Genomic DNA, 24,855 nt, shown 5'->3' with positions numbered 1-24,855 from the left:
CAGTTTCAAACTGTGGCGTGAAGTGGAGCGGCAGTATAACTTTCCCTGTTCCAAGCAGTGACAATAAGGGGAGCGTTATTATAACTTACACTATTTCAAACAGTGGCGTGGAGTGTAACGGTATTATAACTTTCACAGTTTCAATCTGTGACACTAAGGGGAATGATATCATAACTTTTACTGTTTTAAAAAAGTGGCATGAAGGGGAGCGGTATTTTAACTTCCACTGTTTGAACCAGTGGCATTAAGAGGATCGCTATTTTAACTTTAACTGTTTCAAACAGTGGAGTGAAGGGAAGCGCTTTTATAGTTTTCACTTTTCAAACATTGGTGAAATAGGGAGCGGTATTAGGCCTATAACGTTTACTGTTTTAAACAGTGTCACTGTCTCGGTCACAAACATATCCCAAGGGCTTCTGCAGACGTTAATACACAAAACAAACGTGTATTGTCGCTATTCTTGCATAAAAAATATTTCACGACGATTTATGTATTGTTTTCATATGTGATGACTTGACGATTCCGGTACATTTTTTATTTACCATTCCTGTTGTTCTTGGAAACGGTAAACATGTTTTAAATATCCGTATCCAGGGCCCGGAAATAAACAACACTATCAAAAGCACATCCTGAAGGTTTTTAAGCGATTTTTTTATCTCCCATTATTACAAACATAAAACTATCAATAATTGTTCATATCATTTCATAATTTGGTGGACTCGATCACAATTTCAAGAATAATAACTTTACATTCGAGTTATATTGAGTACGGACACGCAGTTGGATTACGGATGAGTACGAACGTAGTGTCAAGTTTCCAAGCTGTTTATATAAATTCTTCGAGAAATTAGATAAAGTCATACCGACTGATACTTACCAAAATTATAAATATAATACTTAAAAACGAACAATAGCACAAGTTACACGCGATACTTATTTATTCACAGTTATTTACAATAACTGATAAGACGCTTTGTAAAGGGAGTGAACTCTAAGAGAAGCTAGTGCGTACATTGATGGGGGCAGAACGTTTGGGGTTGGAAACAGATACAGCTAAACATACTATGGATTACATTGTATCTATAATGCTACAAGAAGTGGTTGTTATGGAAGAAACAAGACGCAGATGCCAAATGTCAGTGTGCGCAAAAATACATACATATATCCCTGGCAAAGCATTTCAAAAATAAAAATCATGTATTAACAGCACGTGAATTGCCTTGTTTGCACACGATTTTTTCTCCCGTTTATACATGGGCGGATCCAGTGAAAAAAGTTTTTATGCAAGAATAAAGGGAGAGATATTATATCAAACAGTGGCGTGAAGTGGAGCGGTATTATAAATTTCACTGTTTCAAGCAGTGGCACTAAGGCGAGCGATATTTTAACTTTCACTGTTTTAAACAGTGGCATGAAGTGGAGTGTCACTTAAATATATTTCACTCATGAACACCATATCCTACTTTTTCACTCGTAGCTTTACCACTTATGAAAATATTGTATCTGGTGTACTCTCAATCTAACACTGAAACAAACAAACATCCTCTGTTTCTTGCGTTCTTCCCATTTTCCTGCCTGTGCTCGAAAAGGTCATCTTACATCCGGGGTATAAGATGACTCATATGCTGTTATTTGTGAAAAAATGAGTAAATTCACACGCTTCTACAGTAAATGAAGAACATTCGTTTCATTTCATTTCTTCTATTAGATAAAGTAGAAGAATGCAGCATGCAAGAAAAAGAATCTAAATAATTACTAGCTGAAGGTGCAAATGGAAAATATGGCTCTCAGGTAACAGTTTTGCGGTAAATTGATACAGCCTCGTTACCGCAAAAACGGTTACCATCGGGCCAGATATTTCCATCCGCACCCTTCAACCAGTGAAAGATTCTTATAACCTTTCGCTAAAAAACACCAGAATTTACATTTCAACTCATGTCGATGCCACACGCGAATGTATTGCATCTGTAGTTCAGTCGGATAAAAATATTTTGATCTTTGTCATGAAACAAAGAAATATCCTATATATGAACATGTCCAGATAGATTCTCAAGCAGAACTTTCTGTATAGTATGATTGAGATCAAAGAACAAAAAAATGTGAGATTTCACAGTTTTGATTAAATCTAAGTATTTGCATATCGAAATTTAACTGAGATTATACAAATATTTCATAGCAACAAACCTTAGTATATTTCTTAGATTTGGGCCAGTCGCTGTTTTAGTTTCGCGCGCTCTATCAAACACACTGTATTCACACCTGCCAGCTTCATCGAGTCCTAGCTTTACATCACCCCAACACAACTGATGAATTTCTTTGCCCGTTCGCATCCCAAAAGAGATGTGCACACTAACGACATCGAATCGTTCCATCTAAAAAAAAAAGATGTGCACACTAACCATATTAAATGAAGTCATGCTCTTTGATTTTTTGTTCCCATGGTATCAGCCTTGGGCAGTTTTGTGATTGGGTCTTCATCAAGTGCCTCAGCTGCTTTTGGTATATTTCCAAAGTAAATGTCTTTTATTTTTGTTGTTTTCTTTATAAAACAGCTATTGTTTTAGCAAACCCTATGTGCTGGAATATTGATAAATTATCCGAAGATTTGAGGTGTCTATCTACTGATTTTATAAACCCCCTGTGTGGATAGGTCCTTATCGACCCATCCTTTTACGTTACTGCCAAATTGTCATTGCAGAGATGATTGTTGAGCTCCTCGGGTGGAATAAACTGAATCAACATGTCCTGATCTCTTGATATCGAAAATGCGTTGACAAACTTCCTGTCATAGATAGTTTTCTTATTCATTCGCAACGTGGAATTCACAAGGATCTAATTTTCTGAACATTCTTTCTCCAGTCTGCCCAATCTGGAAGTCATTTCTGATTTGGCAATGTTGGCATTTGACGGTATGCAGACGTCAAAACTTTATATAACATGTATTGTTTGTAAATAGTCTAGGGGAAGTCACTCGACATGCATAGACGGGAAGTTAAGATTGATAGTGTTTTGAGGCAGCTAAGCTGAATTAATTAAAATTAGTCCCAACTGAAGTAATGTGAAAAATATATTAGACACTTAAATTATCACATGTATTCTTCACTTATATTTCAGTATTTCATCCGAAAGCATAAAATAATGTTATTATAATTTTGTAATAAAAACCGTTGAAGGTGGAAAATCACATTTAGCAACACTTTTTGACATTCTTCAGTTTCTGTATGTTCTGCTAGAGATTTGTTTAAGGAAAAGAAAGATCGATTACAGAGAGTTACATCCTTGTTAGAAATGTGTGTCTTATTATTTTTCATAGAACCTTCTAATAAACTCCCTTTATTATAAAAGTAATCAAAAGACAGACTGGTCCTTTTGAATTCAGTATTATTTCTAGATAAAAGATATTGGATATTTCAACTATCTGAAACTAAAGGCAAGTTATAAAGCAGCGCGTGATTTGAGAGGCAAATTGAAGTAATAATGAATTTCGGCAAAGTATATACTTGTCAGTGCAAATTTGTAACAATTATAAGATAGCAGTTTTTATATACATGTCATTCCAAAGGTAAAATTAATGATATTAAGTAAATTTATTCTTACGCCAAAATAACGCTATTTTGTTGGGAATTATGATAGGAAAATAAAATTTATAAAGTACTGACATGTAGTAACTAGTAAGAACTCCCTGCACACAAATTATTGTAAATAATCAATCGTTTAAAGTTCTACATCGGGTAAGACAAAATATTCGATACTCATGGCCAATTCTAGGTCTGTCAGAAATGATGTTCTAAACATAGGCCCTGAAAGTATTCCCATTACAACACAACAATATTTACTTTCCCTTCTCTATTATATGTTACTCCATATTGTCCCATAGCTTTCCGAAAACATATCCCTTTAATCCCTTCCATTGCTACAACCTAACCAGAAGTACTGGTTTTAAGGTAACTAGAAGTAAAAAAATAAAAGAAACTATCGACTGCTTGAACGACTGACGATCTATTATACTAAAACGGAGGCGACGAAAGGTAAAATCATACAACAGCGACCGTTATAAAACGGTGCACAATAAAAATATACTTTTAAAGAGTGGACAACGAATCAACCTGAGAAAAACACAATTTACAAATAAATATTACTTATTGTTACATGATCCCTAACATAAATCGCCGGTCCTGGATATAACCTGAAAATAATGGACCTCTCGCAATAGTTTTGACCATTGGCCAGCATGCTGTTCAATAGGGATATATTAGAAGTTACAACAAAACAGTTAGACTGGCATCAGTCGTTAGAGTCTTTAAATGTAAAGCACCTAGCCATAAAATCAATCCTCTCTGATACCACTTTCTGAAAAATTTACAATATCTCTTGCCTCTGTCTCTTGAGATGAGCCTAGAGAGAAAATGTTTTTTTCTGAGAAAACATCAGTGTCAGTATAAAGAAAGTAATATTATTACAGATTATTTGATCTCAACAGACTTTGTAAGTCTACAAAACAGTAATCGGTATTAGTAGTCCTATCATTCATATTTTTATCTTAAGAGGATTACACTTTAGGACGCATGCGGTAGTTTTGGGTAAAAACAAATAGAATTTGTTCGAACTTTGTATATGAACACAGTGTCATGTTAGAAACAGAATTATGAAAGAAAATCGATGGCATCCATGCTTGTAAAGGCGTTACCTGCCGTTGAATAAGCCAATTTGAAAACAAATCTAGCTTTAAGGGCAGATAACTCCTATACAGGCAGGGTGACCTATGATTGTTTTAGCATTTTTTCTTTTTCTAACATGATACTGTGTTCATATACAAAGTTTGAACAAATTCTATTATTGGGAAATTGTTGCCTCATATGTCATAAAAGAAACTGCAGCAAGTGTCTTTAATTGTACATTGCTGCTACGACTTCTTTTGCTTCCTTGATTGTTTTTATTTACAGCAGTAACTGTTGTACGTCGCATTGCTGTTGAAAACTGAAAATGTTGAGGAAACAATTAAAGTCTTGAGAACATGTAAACCATTTTCCTGAATTTCTTCAGTTACTGCTATTCTATACAATAGCTGCCTTACTTTTTAATTTAAAGTGTTCGTATGATTAAAATTGTTCATCCTCGGAAAATTACTGCTGCCCCATCGGAATCATTGGCTAAATGTTTTTAACAAAATGTTGATTAAAAAAAAACAAGATAAAAATCTACAATGATCTAAGGGCCTTTGTAATCATACGAACACTTAAAATAAAAAAGTAAGGCATCTATTGTATAGAATAGCACTAAATGAAATACTTAAATGGGTATTGTTGATATGTGTCATTTAAGACCGAGTGTAAAAGCGGAATCCTGCTTTCAACGTTTGTAACCATGTTGTTATTGAAACTTCTTTTTTAATTGACATATAGTTCGCCTCGCAAATAATCCTACTTATCAAGCCAATCCCGAATTATAACTAAATAATTGCGGGAAGAACATATCTGACTGGGCATTTCCTGGTCCAATATCACAATGATCCGAAAGATGAGAAAATATATCAACATATGTTTGATACTTAATAACATCTACAAAAAGATCCTTTGGAAGCACAGAACGCTACAAACCTCGAATCGAATGATAGCAACTTATTATCATGGAAAATACAATGATAAATAAATATGAAGAGATAATATAATAGTAACAATAACATGTTAGAAAATCTTAAGTTTATGGACAGAAAAGAGCTTGACTTAAATTCAATTTTCTTGCATATAACTTTATTTGCTTTACAGGATTTACATGCAATAATACATTTTCACTTTCAATTAGGATTTATATAAATAGCAGATGAACGCCAAGGTGAATGCAGAAAATTCAATTAAACAATGTATAAAATCAAAACACAAATACAACAACGTTAACAACAATTCATTAACAAATTCTAAATAACAATATTTTTTTCTAACTTACAAACATTTGGCTACAATAATTACCAAATATGTTTTTCCAGATTAAGCAATTTTACACAACATATTATTATCTGACCATTATAACAACCCCCCCCCCCCCAAAAAAAAAAACTCCGCCCCTTTTACCGCAGCCGTCGCAGCCAAATAATTGCAAGTTGTCGTTCTGAGCGTGCCATCCTTGGTTTGCGAGCTGATGTATCGCTTTTTCTATATCTACACAATTAACATACTTAATGCATTAATTGTTAAAATGTCTTCCAGTCCTTCGCCACAGTGATACAAATATTCTAAATGCAGGTAACATTTCCATTGTTGTATAACTTAACTATATGAGGCACTATGCACCAAGATTTGTATCTAAATGGGTTACTAAGTATTTTTACTTTGGACTGAGGTTGTTTAACCGCTTTTATTTTTTCTCCATTAATCATAAAAGCTAAAGGAAAGAATTCCCTATTAATGCCATGGTTTCTTAGTCGCTGCAGTTCGCCGAAAACTAGAAAGAGGGTCGCTCCTTCGCAGCATTTCGTTGTATTCATCTTGCAGGCTGCGGCCGGCTGATCCCTTAACTGGGGCGGAGTTAACTTGAGGGTTGGTCAGATTCCCCCGCAACAAACTGATTATATTTTTCCTCTTCGGTCAGAAATTCCTCTGAAGACATGTACCGGGACTTCTTTTTCACTGATAAAGACATAAATGATTTCTGAGTAGGAAATTTATCAAATTTTTTATACAGAATGCTGAATTTCATATAACGACCGAACATTCAACCAACAGCAACTTTGCTTCTCTATTTCCTACTAGTTAAAAGTTACAATATTAGCAAGCCTGCTACTGAAACAATCTGTTTATCCTATAGCAAAAAATAATGAAAACTGCATAGTCATCTTATCGTATGTTTTCACGAGACTTCACAAAAATTCGCGATTAGAAACGCACCTATTCTTTAAATAAAAATATAAAAAAATCTGCGACAATTTCGCCTTATCTAAATTGACAATATTCCTGTCGCTTCATTTCACTTTGATTTCAAGGCATGGATAACAACCAAGTGAAGAACACTCCATTCTACAAGTTCACGAAACAAGAGCAGAAAAGACACGTGTCTATGTTTTCCTTTCGCTTTTAAAATTATCCCGCTATCAACATATGCCCTTGTTTCTGTGTTTCAGTTCACACACAAAAATGTTTAGTACGACAATGTACAATTTCATAGTTTAATCAAACTTCTGTTTCAATTGTGTTTCTCTATTACTGCGCGCTACTTTACAGATATTGCTTTGAAGTAGTTCGGAATGCCAGTCATCTTTGATTCTGTCGGGAAGGTAAAATAATAATACACTTATCAATAATTTATTAAACATTTTTTTAACAAAATGATTAAAAAGACTGGAAATTAAGCAACCTAACAGAATATTTAGCAACATTTAGTCTTTATACATTTCATGTATATAACTCAGGTATTTCCTCTATTGTGTTTATCATATACTCAATAATATCAGATCTATCCATATATGCTGAAAATGTGTCTAAATCTACCCTTACCTATTATCTTTGGTATCTTCTAAAAGCTACCTTTACTCATACGAATGAAGAAACAATTGTTTTCATGTACACGCATCTAAGTATAAGAACAAGCTTATATTAATTTGCTTTTTTTGTCCTTTAAATATTAGGAAATAAGATTACAGAAGTTGTGAAATTCTAATTGTAAAATAAGAACTTTAAAACTTACGTATAGACTTTCTTGGAGAGCCTCTAGTCGATGTTCTTGATTTTGCCACGGTCTTTGTTGTTCGTGAAGACCGTCTGGAGCGGGCGGTTTGTGAAGCGTCTCCCCAGTTGGACATTTCAGCATTCATAAAATCGGTCATTCCACCTTCATATGGATCTTGAAATGCAGTGAGTATACATCAAAATAAAAAGTTTTCTGTCCTTGTTACATAGAGATAGTTATTTCTAATGCTTAGAAGGAGTAAATACTCTGATGTAAAATGTAGATTATGAACGGAAATCATAATACTTATATTGTAAAATTCGGTTTCGTCCACATATGAGCCGTGCCATGGGAAAACCAACATAGTGGCTTTGCGAGCAGCATGGATCCAGACCAGCCTGCGCATCCGCGCAGTCTGGTCAGGATCCATGCTGTTCGCTTTCAAAGCCTATTGCAAATTAGGGAAACTGTTAGCGAACAGCATGGATCCTGACCAGACTGCGCGGATGCGCAGGCTTGTCTGGACCCATGTTGGTCGCAATGCCACTATGTTGGTTTTCCCATGGCACGGCTCATATAATAAAGAGTACGTTTGGTTAATATGAGAGTATAACTCAACTTCTAACCACATCGAGGTAACGCCATGTTTATTTACTTTTTACTAGTAAAATAATTACGTCATAATTCATTTAACCTACATACATATGTGGATCTTCTCATTTGTGAACAGAACCGCTAACATTTTTTATGAATAAAACCTAGAACATAGAATTGTAGACATAAATTAACTTTGATTAGCCCATTATGAATTCTAAACAAAACGCAGTAAGTTTTGTCTCATGAACTTTTTTTCTAGTCTTGAAAAATTGGTGGTAAAAATTGGTCCATTTTAAGTGATTCTAAGGAAGAATTAGTGGTGGTAACGTTTTGGTCAAACTTTCGTGCTCTAAACTACTTTTCTAAAAATAAAAATGAGAAATTTTAAACGTATATATGTGGAGCACGTCAAAGCCACAAACGCTTGGGGTCAGGACAACCCTTTTTCGCACCTGCCAACTGACAGCCAGTATTTTCTAACATTATAACGTACTGAGCGTAGGTGATGATCACAAATCGGGTTTTGTTACAATTTCAGCATGTTTTGAAAATGTACTTTTTTTTTAACCGTCAATGCTCTTAAAAATTTAAGATGTGCGTCTGAAAAAATGACACTAGAAGCACCTACCTATGGATCTCATTCGGTCAAATGACACCGTCCTGACAACTGACATTCGGGTTCCGACGAGAAATCAATAACTATCATAACTCGAACAATCTTACTAGTATGAAACACTTTCCTGCGAATTGATCCCCGCTTTGTACTGCGAATATCGTGCGCGGGTACCAAAATTGGACTTTTATCGTAGGAAGTGATGATCCGGTATGATATAGTCGTAAGCGTATTAATTTTTGTACCCGGTTTATGACACGCATGTTCCAAAGCGGAGGTTCAAGCGCAAGCAAGTGTTTCTAGTTGCTCGTCTTTAATTTTTAAGAGCATTGATTGTTAAAAAGTACATTGTTAAAACATGCTGAAATGGTAATAAAGCCCGTTTTATGATCGTCACCTATGCTCAGTTAACGCTAGAAAATACTGTTTATCAGTTGGCAAGGGCGGAAAAGGGTGGGGGTGGGGAGGGGTGCCCTGATCCCAAGGGCGTCCTTTGGCGCTTCGTTCTTCTTGTTCTTCTGTGTCCGACCCGAGATAGAATCGCCCTAATGACACGAACAAGGCCCAAGAACATTGTTCTCGGGTCAAAACTTCACACCACCTCCTAATCGGAAGGACCGCGAACAATGCAAGAACAATATGGCGGAATGAGAAGGTACAACTTCAATGTCAGAGAAACATCGTAGCGAAATAAACATATGATAAATGTATTACCTCATATAATATTATTTGAATGAAGAAATTACACTACTTTGGTAAAAATGTTGGTTTACCGCCGTCGATAATGTAAACAAGCGCCGTAAACAAGGGTGTAAAACTCCACTTCCGGTTTCCGGTGTTAGAGCGTTTTACTCGAGTTTCGCAATCCGACTCGACACAATTCCATCCGGGGAATAAACGCCCTAGGACGCCCTAAGTGTCTGTGGCTAAGGCTCGATGATTTAAAATAATTTCTTATCATTAGTTACATAACAAACCGATCTGTATCACATTTCGGCTTAGGCCATCCATCTATTTACATGAGCGTGTTTTCAACGACACATTGTGATATTTTACATTTAAAGTGTTTTTTCTGGCTTGGAAAATATGGTAAGAAAGACGTGTTTTGAGGTAATAATACCGCCAAATGCAAGGCCAAATGTGAAATAATTCATAAACGTGCAATACATGGCTCAGTTTTTCCAGTGTCGTGTGTATGTAACATATCTATATCGATGGTTGGTTGTAATGGAAAAATTGCTTTATGTGATATCTGAATTACAAAAGGTTATAGTTTGAAAATTAAATATCGATAACTATGTTTTTACCATTCGCTTCTAATGGCATCACCGTTGTTTTGCTTCGATTCATATTTTTTCTCGGTGATCGTTTGGTCACTGATCCCAGCCTCGTTTGTGAAACACTTCGTGTAAGTTTTGGTACCGCTGGTTTTCTACTTATATTCGTCCGCACACTCAATGCTTTATTGCTATTTACACTTTTTGTGCTTTTAGCAGCAACACTAGGAGCTTTCACACTCGGCGCATGTACACTCATAGCTTTCAGACTTGGTGCGTGCACACTTGGCGCGCGCACACTTGGCGCCTGGACGCTTGGTGCATATATGCTCTTACTCCGGGTCATTGCTTCCCTGCTAAAGCTTTTCTCCCTTTTGAAAGACTTTGTTTCAGCCTCATCATCAGCCCCGACTACAGGATACGGCATCCGTCCGTCGGTTATTGCAAGAGGTTCCCTTACATCACCGTTTAGCATTGGGCGAGGTGTCCTTGCGCTGTTGTACTGAATTGATTTCCGTTTACTTGGCGACCTCATGCTTCTCGCAGTTTTACTACCTAGAGAACTGATAGGTAGCACTACCCCACTATCCATTTCTACAAAATAGAAGCATTTACTGATTCATTCTGACGAGTATCTCTAGTTCTGGAGATTTCAAATATGTATGCAATCTCACAGCTCTAACTAAATTTTAAAATGATGAAAGAACAAGCAGAAACAGCAAAACCTAAATTCTTAAATAGAATTCTTACTCAACACTAATCTACAGTAAGCATCTACTATAGTTTTTGGCAATAAAGTTTTAGATAGAAAATTTTACCAGAGAATGGATCCATGATCGACTGCATGCCTACGATGCTCTTTCTTGGCGTGAGTCCAACCCAAGATTTCTCTTTGAAATTAAGATTCATCGACGTTTCATTCATCGGGTTCATCATATCTATAATCATGCATTGAATCACATCATATCACGTAATCTCTTATCATATTACATTTTAACATACAATGTAATACCATAACCTATTACATTACATCATATTATATTACGTAATATGTTATCGCATTACATTATATCCTATTATAGTTACTATATTGTTTGTTTCATTATATTAGTTGTACTTTAAACTGAAATAACAAATGAAAATCGTTTTGAAGTAGAGAATCTATTCCAGCAAAAATAATAGGAGACTGTTTTGAATTTGATTTCCTATCAATAATTAATAAATGCATGGTCTAACAATATTCAAACTGCATAAGATGATTGCCTGTGATCAGCAAATGACCGCTAGTGTTTTAAGGTTCAGAAGGTCATAGTGCAAGGTCAGAATGATATTGAGACTGGAAACGGTTTTCGCTCAATAAGTAAAGACCGCTTTGGCATGTAGTCGTAAAACTTCTTTGGTTTGCTTGAGGTCAGTTGATTGTATTATTTTGAGGGTCAGTATAGTAAAGGTCAATGGTCACAGTGATCTCTAGACTGGAAACGGTTTTTTATCTGTAACTCAGAACGGTTAAAATCTTCATGGAATGTTTGTCTGAACTTGCAGTAGTTTTAGATGGTAGTTTAGTACAACATACATGTCTTTTTGTAGGGGCACATGTGTTTTACAAACATTTCTTGTTTACGCTAATTGAAGTTATCAGCAATTTAATAGCATGTCACTGTTAACTTTTTCTAAACTTTTACTTGTCCTCGAACAACTTATATCGCTGGTTTTTTATATGTAAATTTATTATTTCCTACCTTTCTTTTTAAATGTTTTTGGAGATATGAACAACTCGTTATTTACGTCAATGTATCCTTCCGGAACTCTTTCCATCGATGCAGGCGCATCCAGCGCTATAGACATTTCTCCTAGTGGATGGTCCTCTGTAAGTATAAAGGCAACGTAAATGAAGTAACAGCAAAAATGTAAAAATCTATATAAAATTGACGCAGTCAACATCATCAATTGAAATTAGCTATCCTTTGGACATAAATGTCAAACATCGCATTGAATTGTAGAATGGTCAGGTTGTATCTATGAAACAAGCTGGTCAACAATTTGATTTCTTTTCCTGAATTTGAAAACTTGATCATTAACATGTCAGCGGAAATACTAATGTACAAATGAGTTAAAGACACAAATAGTCAGACCGAATGGTTATTACTGTCACTCAATTTATAATATGACCTTCTTAAGTGAACGACAATATGATGGCTTCCAGACATCATGATAACTGAAGTGTTAATGAAATGACAACATACTTGATAACAAGACTATCACCTGTGATAAGTATTTTCTTCTCTCGTGCTTTCTTTGTCTCCATTTTCTTGCATTGCAGATGCAGACATATTATCACAATTACGAATATAATTAACACCGCAACACAGACAAGGAAAATAATTAACCACACCCAACTGGTCGTCTTGGTACCTGTTAGTGGTAGATATATACCTGAAAAAAGTATCGGAAATGTTTTTAAAACAAACTAAAACATAAAACATTTTACTTATTCATACTAAATCCAGTAAAGCATACATAACCTGAAGTTACAATTACGGCTTCTGTGAGTGAAATTGTATTCAAGCTGAACTTTATTATTTCGCAAACATTTATAAATATTCTAAAGTGAGATTCGTTCTTACTGATTTCAAGGGGGAAAATGAAACCAAATCAGTATAATATTTGAAAGCAAAAATGGATAAGATGACTTTGGCAAATGAAATACAAAAATGACAATCGTAATATCAAAATTCATCAAGAATCCAGATAAAATCAAATGTGTTGAAGTGAACGCTTATAACGCTATCAAAAAGCAAACAGAACAAACACTTAAAAGGTTGAGAGGCGTGTGCATACACTTCACACATGCTTTTATCCCCGAGGGGCCATTTTCTTCTTTCTTGTGCAGGTAAGAATTACGTTGCAAAATTTCAAAACAAAATAGAAATGAAAATAAATATACCATGGTGCTCATTTTAACAAAACATGGATTAGTACCTCGTCATAGTTTACAGATTGCTGATTCTTGTGCTGAACCCTCACCAACTCATTGCATAAATACCCTCACCAACTCATTGCATAAATATTTTCACTAACTCATTGCATAAAATTTTTCTCACTAACTCGTTGCATAAATATTCTCAACAATCATTGCATAAATTCTTTAGCACTCTTAAAATATTTAGTTAGGCAAATTAACATTTCAGTTTGCTCTTTATAATAACATTTCAATGTTTGTCTTCTGTGCAGCTAATTAAAGATTACATGCGTTAATGTTAAATATTTATGTGATTCTCTTCATATATATCCATGTGCATCATCAAATCTCACTGCAAGTGTGCAAAATATTTCTCTTTACATGTATCTGAAAAGAATAAAAGACCGAAATCACAAATTCAATTAAGAAAGAGTTTATTCATATTTATGTTTATAACGTGATATATGAATACGAATTAAATATAAAAAAATGGAAACTAGATATACTATGTTCGTATTAGTGGACGAATAACCCGTGCATGAGGCCCTAGGGACCCACTACTTATATCGACTCATTTTTATTTCAAATGCAAACCACTTTTATAATGTAATTAATTTGTATACTTTTACCACTGAGAAAAATAACTGTAACACGAGTTTCTACACCTAGTATAATTTAAAAAAAAAAAAAAAAACTTTTAACTCTTTTCTACTGCTACAGAATTTCTACGAATGACTGACGAAGGCTTGTGGTTCTACATGTTTAAAAAAAAAATAAAATGCACTATTTGTATTTTCTGTTGTATCAAATGCAGTATATGACCATACTTACATGTTGGTTCCAACACCATAGTGGCACCTTGGAGTGTCCCTTTAGACGGCAGAACAGTAGCGGATTGCCCGGACACACAGTCTGTCGGCATCAAACTCAAGAACACAGTTCCATTTGAAGTCTTCTGCATAGCCTGAAATAAACATATAAGTTCCATTTCAAAAATTGTTCTTCTATCATTGTTCCTGTATCGTCTACATAGAGTTAAGGTTATATCTGTTCTTAACATTTGGCTAAGCAGATTTCTATTCAATTTATTTTAATTCTTCATTATTCAGAACAATTCATCTTTAGATTTTTATCGGTGTATACTTTACATTTCATTATAAGAACACCTTTTTCTGTTTAAATGTGATTTTTGTTAATTGGTGTAAAGTACCGGTCTAGTATTGTACGGAACAAAGTGAAATGACCAAATACTTACAATTGACTAAAAATAAAACTATGTTTATTATATATCAACGCGAGTAATGCACGTGATATATATAACGGATACAACAATTATCAATACGAAATAATTTTATAGATATGTTTCGATTCAGCGTAATTTTATAGATATGTGTCGATTCAGCGTTATGTTATAGATATGTGCCGATTCAGCGTAATTTTATAGATATATGTCGAATCAGCGTAATTTTACAGATATGAGCCGATTCAGCGTAATGTTATAAATAAGTGTCGATTTAGCGTAATTTTATAGATATATGTCGATTCAGCGTAATTTTATAGATATGCACCGATTCAGCGTAATTTTATAGATATGCACCGATTCAGCGTAATGTTATAGATATGTGTCGATTCAGCGTAATTTTATAGATATATGTCGATTCAGCGTAATTTTGAATTGTCATGATACTTACCACACATGTGAACTGATAGGAAGTTGTTGATAAAGACGTATCCCTGTTGTAGTACGAGGTATAATATGTATCAGTACTAGACTTGTATACATTTGCAATACACCCTACTTGTCCACCAGCTGACGGAAAAATAAAACAAATCTGATGTTACTCTAAACAAGAGAAAGGTATGGAATTTAAAGTGAGAAAAAATACTACATATAATACCAGAACAATATCGAATTCTTCTGCGATATGATAAAATTAAATGTGTAATGAACACTAGTGTGAAACAACATTTTGTTGAAGCAGATTTGATTATTATTAAAACAATTCGGGGGTTACTGGTTCGAAAACTGTTTCAAATATACACTTTTAGAAACTTCATGAAATATCTGGCCGTGTAAAAATTTAGAAGAGAAAACAGTCATGATTATCAATAAACTGTATGCTACATTATACTCCCTTAACGTTGATGATACTAAACTGAAAATAATGCTCATTTTGTTAAATTTAATGTCACAAATGGGACGGGCCAACCTCTAATGTTGGCAAAACTTGTGGCCCAACCCTTTTGCCTTTATGTAAGTTGAATTCTAATCATACTGTCATAACTGATTTGTTAAAATAAGCAATCCTTTTTCATTGTATGATTTGTGTATTTGTATTTGTATTTAAATTAGAAGCAATAAAATATGATTAAATCAAATACTAAACTTCAAAAAAATTGTAAGGCAGACAATAATGTCTTATTAAAACTGACATTTCTGAATTCATTTTCTGTGAAAACATTCATACGTATAAATGTCTTCCTGCTACGATTTCTAGATTTTTAAAAATTCTTTTTAAAATGTTTAGATTAATAAATATAAACACAATCACGTAGTTACCGGAATAAAAAGGTTCCTTTGTAGTACATCCTGTATTGTCAATTTCTAATTCAGCATAGCTCTGGTTACTGCATGCTATAACAGTGGAAGTGTTCACAGATTCACAGTACGTGCCGGTCTGATCAGTGTACGTGTACTGGAATAAACCTAGGATATTGTCAGGGCACTGCACCGCTGATATAGCTTCGGACTCAGAACCTTTGAAACGTAAATTAACTTTATTTATAACAAAACAATATAGTTTATTCTCTGCCAATCCCAGAATAGTGGGAAATAAATTAAAACTTATTTAAAGTATTAAAACATATGGTTATTAAGAGATCGTTTATATGCGTTTGCAAAATGCTAGCTTGCTGAATTGTAATATTATTTTTTTTCTACATAATACAAACAATTGTTACTTTCACTATTTTGAACAATATTGGAACACATATAAAGTATATCATGTATATGTTGAAAAGAAATGATAAACGGGGTAACCTGAAAGAGGCATCAAAATGGAAAAAAAACAAAAACAATAATGTTGACATTGTTTAGGTCATTGTTTACGAAATATCACTTAATTCTGTCTATCAAGTGATATGTATACTAGTGAATCCGAAAGTAAAATAATGGTATTGAACATGAAGTCATGAAGTAATGCTTTACTATGAATATAAGGAAAATACTAAACTCTGTATAGGTTTGTACTTGAGGAAAAGTCAGACACGTTCTCTACCAATGTGTGGTTGGGCCTACCGATATGATACTGATATATTATGACATCGGCCAAGTTTTTTGTTTCAATTTCTTTTTAATTATAATATTTTCAGAATCAGTCATCCAAATGTATTTACCTGATTTTATCATAGTATAAAACTCTGCTGTATCCACTGTAGAAGAATCACATATATCTGTGAGAGAGGTGATAGTGTCAACACTTCCTGACAATACTGCCTTGAATCTTAAATCACCTAACGTTATTTCTTCAGCTGAAACGTTAATTAAAAATTAACAAGTTATATGCGAAAAAAGGTCAGGTTAAGATGAATCAAAACGCTGTCATTCGTTTCTTCAAATTAGTGAGAAGACGTCCTTATTTAAATGCTTGTAGAAGATCCAGTAAGACAGAAACAGTATTACTCCTATAGCAAAACATCGGCATTGCAATCTTATCCAGTTAAACAAAGGATCTGAATACAAAATAGTGGACTACATGATTATTGTACCTTTCAGTTAACAATGTGGGATATTTTTATGTTCTAATCATCCTAGGTTAAAAACGCCATTTATATAAAACGCTAAGCGTGGCGAGGGGTACCATAAGAAATGGCACTGTGATTAATATATGATGTAGAACATGTTTATTTATTGACTGTAAAATTATTTCAAGGCTATTTACAGTTCTTTATAAAACTGTGTTTTGCCTCAAAAACGGACAAGCCAAAGGCTAGTGCGCTGACCAACGTTAAAGGTTACTTGAATAAACTTAAATATATGTATAACATGAAACTCCATTTTTATTACTGTTTGTCAGTTGGGCAATTGAATAAACAAACGCCAAGGTCGTTAATGACAATTCTTGGCGCCTTAATTGCACTCCTTGGCCATTTTCGAAGAGAGAGGGTGCACAGTATACAGTTATTGAATGGCGTCCCGGTCAATAGTAACTATTTAAAGATAAACCATTCAGTAAGAGTTTTATGACATCGGAAATTAATATTAAAAGATGTTTGTAATTTCTTCACAAATTAGCCTAGCAAACCTACTATGAATATAGACCAGTCATGTAATACAAACTATGAAAATGTGATTTATAATGATACATAATAAAACTCTTAAAAAGTGAGTTATTACTTCAATAGAAATATCATACAATGGTTTTGTCATTTGTTTGTAATAATATACAGAAACGTAATCTGATATTTAGGCAGCTAAAACTATCTTCATATTCAAGTTTGCATCCTTCATGGGGTTAGGGTTAGCAAAGTTGTAAAGGTAAGACATAGTTATACGTTATGATACCCTAAGGCGTCCTATAACCCAAATAAACAACACATCTTCAATGACATATAATTGTGTATATTTCTCGCCACCTGTTTATTTTTGTGTTATTGACCGTCGTCTACACATACATGTATATACTGAAGCAAGGATTTTGTTTTTGTAAATTAAGGCGTCATTCTTGAAACATTGCTATTTCTATTTCATTTGAAATTTCAACTTTTTGTTGAATAAATGTGATCTATTTTTGCGGAATCGGATTAAGTAAGAAAATTGTTTATTATCATATTACAGGAGTCATAAACAATACATGTATCATTGCATCCCAAGGCAGTATACCTGAATTAAGATAGAAATAATACGAGTATGTGCCGGCTTGCCTGAAGTCAAAACAACCGTACGGGTAGACCTGGAGAGTTCCACTTAAGATTGGCACCGTCTCGTTCATCCTGAAGTATGAAAATAAAAAAAAACAGCTGCTATTGATAATGTTAGTGATTTTATATTTATGCATTGACTATTGATGTTTAGCTAGAAAATATTGTATTAATTATTCTTATTTAGAAGTTAATTACTTCATCTCTTTTATTAATATGTAACAGCTATGAACGTATCTATTCTATCAGGAATCATTATATATGCCAGATGTGGCTCTGATTGCCTTGGGTATACTTAATGCTAGATTTAAGGGATGTGTCTCTGATTGCGTTAGATACGGTAATTAAACACTTTCGAAACACTATTTTACTTGTATTTCCACAGCAATCCCTCAAAACACTTCTTAAAAGGCAGCCGTGGCATAAAATCGTATTATAATTTCATGTATTATTTTAGAAGTTGCTGCTGTAAGAAGTGACTATGTACATCTATTTATATCATTGTGAAAATAGAATATATCATAACTATATATAGCAATCACTATTTTTTAATTACGATGTAAAATGTTATTAACTTTGTGTCTGTGGCATGAATACATAAATAACCTTAAAATAAAGTTTGAAGGAGAAAAACTATTATTTTACTTACTTAAAGACGTATTGTGTGCCAGAATTCAAAACACATTCAAAGTTGCTACCTGACAGCGAAGAGTGAAACGTTTTCGTCATGGAAAGAGTCTTTGCAGATGACGATATAGTGATTGTTTCTAAACTTGTGCTGGTCCAGACACCATCTAAGGCATCCGGAACACTCGAACATACTTGCAACGACGGGGAAACTGAAACAAAAAATAATGTCATATTCAAGCAATATATATGGACATAGATGAGATTTCTTTTAGAATAGATATGAGTCGTGTCATGAGAAAACCAACATAGTGGCTTTGCGACCAGCATGGATCCAGACCAGCCTGCGCATCCGCGCAGTCTGGTCAGGATCCATGCTGTTCGCTAACAGTTTCTCTAATTGCAATAGACTTTGAAAGTGAACAGCATGGATCCTGACCAGACTGCGCGGATGCGCAGGCTGGTCTGGATCCATGCTGGTCGCAAAGCCACTATGTTGGTTTTCTCATGACACGGCTCAATTATATTCCAACAGTATGTGTGTTTGAATATTGCGTTATGTATTATTTACTTTTTTAAGACCACCTTTTGGGATTTTAGTGTATGGCATATTTCTTTCCAGTTTTTTACCGTATGAACCTTATGATTTTAGCTTTACGAGATATTCTTGTGATATGTAAAATCGACGAAAACATGTCATTGGTATCTTTCATTACATGCGAGTATCAAATTGTACAAGGTTTTAATTTCATTTAATTATACACTTTTTTTAACCTCTAAATAAACTTATTCCTCAAACAACAATAATATCAACTCACCTGCTATTTGCAGTAAATACACTATTATCAGAAGATTCATTACTCCAAACAGGAATGTTCACATTACTTAAAAATATTTGTCCTCATTTCATTTATTTCGTGTAGGAAATAATAAATGTTTGTAGTAAGCCATTTTGTTTTTTAGTCCATTAATCAATACAGTTATGGTATCTAAGACTACTAAGGTACCTATGGGGACTAAATATCTGGAAACCAGATATTTAACTACTGCAGAAATATTTTAGATATCCACCTTTGATTTCTTTAACTTAATAATTTTATTTTAATATTATAAGCAAATTTAACATTATCGGAACATTTAATTAATTAGAGTAATTTTTAATTCACTAGTATAAACCTATATGGCCCCACAACTAAAATCTATACCAATTCTTTAAACAATAGCTAAAATCAATGGCATACTTTCTAACGGGTATTTAAATGAAAATGAGGTATTATCTTTCAAACACAGCGAACCGTTCAAACGGATCAATTCTTTTAACAGTGAGGGCGTTATAAAATATACCACAGTTATTTTTCATTATCATTCAATTTACCGAATGACAAGACAAAACGTATGTGACCTTAACGGAGATTATTTTAACTCAACCGTCTCCCTTTTGATCTATATTAACCTTTTGAATATCTTGACACGTTTTATTAACATGAGAGAAAACGTTTATTCATACAGTTATATATTGAGACTATTGAAAAGTTATTAGCAAGGAACCATCATCAATTTCAAGCTTTCATTATAACATCCGTTGATGGTATATTATATGTAGGTTGCCGTCTTTGAAAACCTTTTAAAAGCAAAAGAGGAACCTATATCAAGGACAGTCTAACAATATTTGGAAATTGATTTATTACATTTTTTTTTACTTCTATTATTACAGAATCCAAATTATGCTATATTACCCGTCTATATTCAACATGTTTACTGGACTAATGAGTCAAAAAGTATTTAAAAAAATCTGTAAAAAATAATTTCTGATGTCATGTAATAAAGCACCTATTAAATGTCTTACCGACCAATAGTAATAACTTTTGGCCCCTGGTCTTTGGGCCTCAGGCAATAATTTTGATTAATGACCGGCAAGCCATTCAGTAATTGTATATCAGATATCACCGTAAGACAAAGAGTTTCCAAAATATAGATACATTTTTAATATATTTCCCGCAATAAGAGGAGAAAATCTTTGCTTGACTTTCATTCACTATTAACATTTTTTCTTAATTTTTTGCAAATTTATAGTTACTCCCATATGAATTATTATACACTGATTGAATAACCCGTCTGTCAGTAGTTAAAACTATTGTCCCGCGTCCGAAGGTCAATAGTTTTGACTTTTGACTGGCAAGTCATTCAGTAAGTGTTTTATTACATGACATCAGAAATATATTTCAATCAATTACTTTTTTTTAGTTTTGACTTTAGCCTAACAAAACATGGCATTGAACTTTAGATCGGTCATAAAGCACAAACTATGGAACGGTAATTTATTGGAGTCAAGTCAAGTAATACATAACACAAATGGTGTAGATGCTATGCTTTATTCATAGAACAAATGTTGCTATTATCATCATTCATGACAGACCGTAAGATTTCCTTCTCAAAGTCTCCAGATATATAAGAAGTATGAATATTACCTGAAAACGAAAGTCCAGATTTGTAACGTATGTAAATAATTCATTTGCATAAAATACTGATTTTATAACTACGAATGTTGAAATAGCTTTTTAACTATATGCCAACCCTCATTTCCGAATCACAGGTGCCTTCCAATATATGCTGTGTCGCACCATGCCATGTCGAATGTGAGGAAACCATCCAGCTGGCTTACGGAATGTCGGTGGTTCTATCCAGGTGCCCGCTCGTGATGAAATAATGCACGGAGGGGCACCTGGGGTCTTCCTCCACCATTAAAGCTGAAAAGTCGCCATATGACCTATCATGTGTCGGTGCGACGTTAAATCCAAAAAAAAAAAAAAAAAAAAAAAAAATGCCATGTCGATATCAATTTCAATATCAATATAAGGTCTCATCTTTAGTTAGAGTAGTATCTTCTCAACATTTTGTTATGTCTTGTTCACTACTGTGTTGTCATGTTGACTTGCAATGCCATCATGTCTAACGTTGTACTGTTTTGTCAGAGTGACGTATTATTTTGTTAAACGACCATCCTAGTTTCTCAAAGCAACATGCTGTCATGTCCAGTGTGTACACTATCTTGTCAGAGTGACGTACAATTTTGTTAAATGAATTTATCCTACATTCTAAAAATAACATGCCTAACCTTGTCAAGTATTGACGTACCATTTTGTTAAACGACCATCCTATTTTCTTCAAAGTACTTTTCTCAAAATATATGTCTAATGATACACTATCCTAGTAAGATAATTATTTCCCACATCCATATAAATTTAAACAATTGAATAGCATTTCCTTTCTATCCACTGGTGATATATTATAGAAATGCGGTTATGATAAACAGTGTGAAATAAAATACTGAATTCTATTGGACGAACTACACATCAGTTAAATACATATTTAGTCTAGGGCGATTGGCATAACAAAAAATTAAACAACTTTTCATAAATTTTGAACCGAAACCAAAGATCAATCGGATGAAAATGTTCTAACAAAGAATTTGATTGCTCACACTTACATGTTTCATTCAAAAATACAGAAAGTTATCGCAGATTTTAAATGTTACTAGCAGTCTGCAGCGAAACACTATATACAAGGGAAGTCATTTTCATAACACAGATACCTAACATAACAAAATATTTATCTTATTTGGCTTAACACAGTTTATGTCGATCAATTTTTTTGACGAAACTGTCGTAGTAGATATGACCATCTTGCGGTCCCTTACCGAAATCAAGTAAGCGGAATTGAATGTCCCTCTAAAATTTACTGTTCCTTAAAAGAATACCGGTAAAGTGTTTTCTTTCATGCGTTCACATCAAACTAATTTAACGAATTTAATTAGACAAGTTTTTTTTCTTGAAAACAGAAATTCAGAACCGAAACACGTGCATGACGTCACAAATTAATGTCACAATTATTTGTAGACCGACATGGTCAATTAGCGACAATTTAATGGCTTATTCCTGAATTATCTAATTTTCTTTTGATAACATAAAATTTTTTCTTCACATGGAACTGGAATTGTTATAGAACAAAAAACGATACATTCAATAGTTATTATAGAAGCGTCTTTTCGTAGTGAACTACAAACGAGTTGCATAAAATAACAGGCGAGGCCTACAGAGTATTTTTAATAACAAATTTATTCAACGAGTTTATAATCATATGGCAGGGAGCAGATGAACACTCACTTTTTCAAAGGATTTCAGAAATGCCAATGTTTATTTCACAGTTTGTTTTAATGACGGGTTGTTACGCCATCCATGCCGATTCTAGATATCTTGCATATCTGCTGCTTTTTTTTCCACCCTTAGAGGCCCCATCTGCTCAGAATTTCATAGTACAATGGATATCTGTTCGTTTATGTCAATACAAGTTCACGACCTGATTTCAGATTATCACATAATATTAATTTGCGTTACATTTTATTATTATTATCATGAGCGTCATTCCATAAACTACAATAAACTACAATATCAGTTTGTTTTATATGTGTTATATGTGTTAATGTTTGCACGAAAAGCCTTCATTTTATCTATATATTCTAGAGTTGTCAGTTTCGTTTAGATAGGGTATTTTTTTTTATATCTGAAGCCTCATCCTTGCTATAGAATAACAGTTATAAAAGTCTATTGTTTATACACAAAGACAAGTCCAGTGGGGAAACCTCATTTAGGTACTAGGGAATATTTTTATTAATTTTGTTACATTATATTTCAGACTGTCATTTGCGGTCGTTTAGGTAAACATTATACAAACAAGAATATCACTCCTTGTTATTAACTATTATATAAGGTCAGAAAACTTATTAGGCACATTAGAATAACAGTCATCTCGTCGTTCACATACATTGACGATTCCCCATATTATTATGTTTGTATTCATGCGTGTATTCAGCGAATGCATTTAACCAATTTGGTCTCACATTTACAATAGTTTGGTGAAATCTATCTATAAAAACCCAACAAATTGTATACTGTATAAATGGATTTTTCATATCCATATCATTTAGTGTCCAAAATGAGGTCTGACAATGCTGTCCTTGTTCCCCTAAAATATTTATTTTAAGCTATGAACTACTCTCTATAAGCCGTTAAGGAAATAAAATTATTAAATGGTTTTAAGATATTTGGTAGTAGAAATAAATTAAAACAGCATGTTTAAGTTTTAGACGGAACCGATAACATTTTTTAAAGAGATGGCTAGGTAGTTTGAACAATTTTCGTTTATTTTCACGCCTTATACTCAACTAAGATAAAATGTACAGTTCTTAGACAGGCTCGCTCCAAACCAGCACGACCTATGATACGTTTAGAAAAAAATATTGAAACATTTCATGAAATTAGAGTGTGCAAAAACACTAGGTGTTAATTTTCATTCAAAGGCTGATGAAATACTTAGTCTAAATTAAGATACTAGATTATCCCAATTTCAAAAACGGACATAAATAGACGGAAAGCTAGCACATTACAACTATAGTCTATTCTGTATTCAATCACTAATCTTCCATAATTAACCTATTTGGTTCTGTTCAACATAATCTTTCGGATGAGTTATAAAACGAATTACTACAATTGTTAAGAATTTATATGAACTCAAAAAAGGATATAAAATACAAGAATTTGAAAACGGGGACGGGGCTTTGAACATGATTTGAACATACAATATTTTTTAACTCAATAAAATCCAGCCATCTGTATTAAATGAATGACAAACGGATTCAAATAATGGATTGTGGAAAGAAATTATAAAGAAGCACATATGCATTTAAGGAGGGAATATCTCTATTCAATTGTCCAATAGAAATAGCAAAGACGCATTGAAGTTCAAGCTTAAAGACTAATTCATAAAATGACATTTAGTTGCATGGAGAAAAAAAAAAAACTTTTAATAAAGTCTACATAGGCTTTTAGCAACATACATATTAAAGAAATAACAAACTCTCTACTTTGCACATACGATGTCAAAGTAAAAACAAAATCGAATTAAGGACATTTATAACTCAGACACAAGCAATTTTTAATACTTTCAATCAATTACAAATAGAAACAACATTCCCCCTATACCCGAGTTCTTGAACAGACTTATCTCATCGATCGCAAAGGAATAAAAACGGAAGTTTAAAATCAACATGAACCCCTAATATATCCGATGAAATAAATTGAAATACTAGAAAAATGAGTTATACCTATAAAAAAAAATAATACAGACTACAGAAAAAGCGTAAA

The 24,855-nt window shown here is 33.5% G+C and overlaps 2 protein-coding genes across 3 annotated transcripts; both read right to left on the bottom strand.

Annotated features, from left to right (window-relative positions):
• Positions 1 to 5,716: 5,716 nt before the first annotated feature.
• LOC128546202 (uncharacterized) lies at positions 5,717 to 12,724 on the bottom strand. 2 transcript variants are annotated; one of them, XM_053524842.1, is made up of 6 exons: positions 12,412 to 12,724; positions 11,889 to 12,014; positions 10,965 to 11,084; positions 10,177 to 10,740; positions 7,678 to 7,833; positions 5,717 to 6,623 (listed from the first exon to the last, which is right to left on the bottom strand). In XM_053524842.1, exons 1-6 carry the CDS (start codon positions 12,452 to 12,454, stop codon positions 6,523 to 6,525), a joined length of 1,110 nt encoding a protein of 369 aa, XP_053380817.1. In that variant the 5' UTR covers positions 12,455 to 12,724; the 3' UTR covers positions 5,717 to 6,522. The 2 variants fall into 2 exon arrangements, with proteins under 2 accessions (XP_053380817.1, XP_053380819.1); XM_053524844.1 differs by having other exon boundaries at positions 5,717 to 7,256; positions 12,412 to 12,715.
• Positions 12,725 to 13,427: 703 nt separating this feature from the next.
• On the bottom strand, positions 13,428 to 19,873 carry LOC123549460 (uncharacterized). Its single transcript, XM_053524846.1, has 8 exons — positions 19,474 to 19,873; positions 18,678 to 18,867; positions 17,991 to 18,100; positions 16,505 to 16,639; positions 15,669 to 15,866; positions 14,800 to 14,918; positions 13,940 to 14,072; positions 13,428 to 13,495 (listed from the first exon to the last, which is right to left on the bottom strand). Exons 1-8 carry the CDS (start codon positions 19,511 to 19,513, stop codon positions 13,458 to 13,460), a joined length of 963 nt encoding a protein of 320 aa, XP_053380821.1. The 5' UTR covers positions 19,514 to 19,873; the 3' UTR covers positions 13,428 to 13,457.
• Positions 19,874 to 24,855: the final 4,982 nt, after the last annotated feature.

This window comes from Mercenaria mercenaria, chromosome 15, assembly GCF_021730395.1.
Source record: "Mercenaria mercenaria strain notata chromosome 15, MADL_Memer_1, whole genome shotgun sequence".
Classification (NCBI taxonomy): domain Eukaryota; kingdom Metazoa; phylum Mollusca; class Bivalvia; order Venerida; family Veneridae; genus Mercenaria; species Mercenaria mercenaria.
The sequence above is the reverse complement of the archived record's forward strand: the minus strand, read 5'-3'. Positions and strand labels throughout refer to the sequence as shown.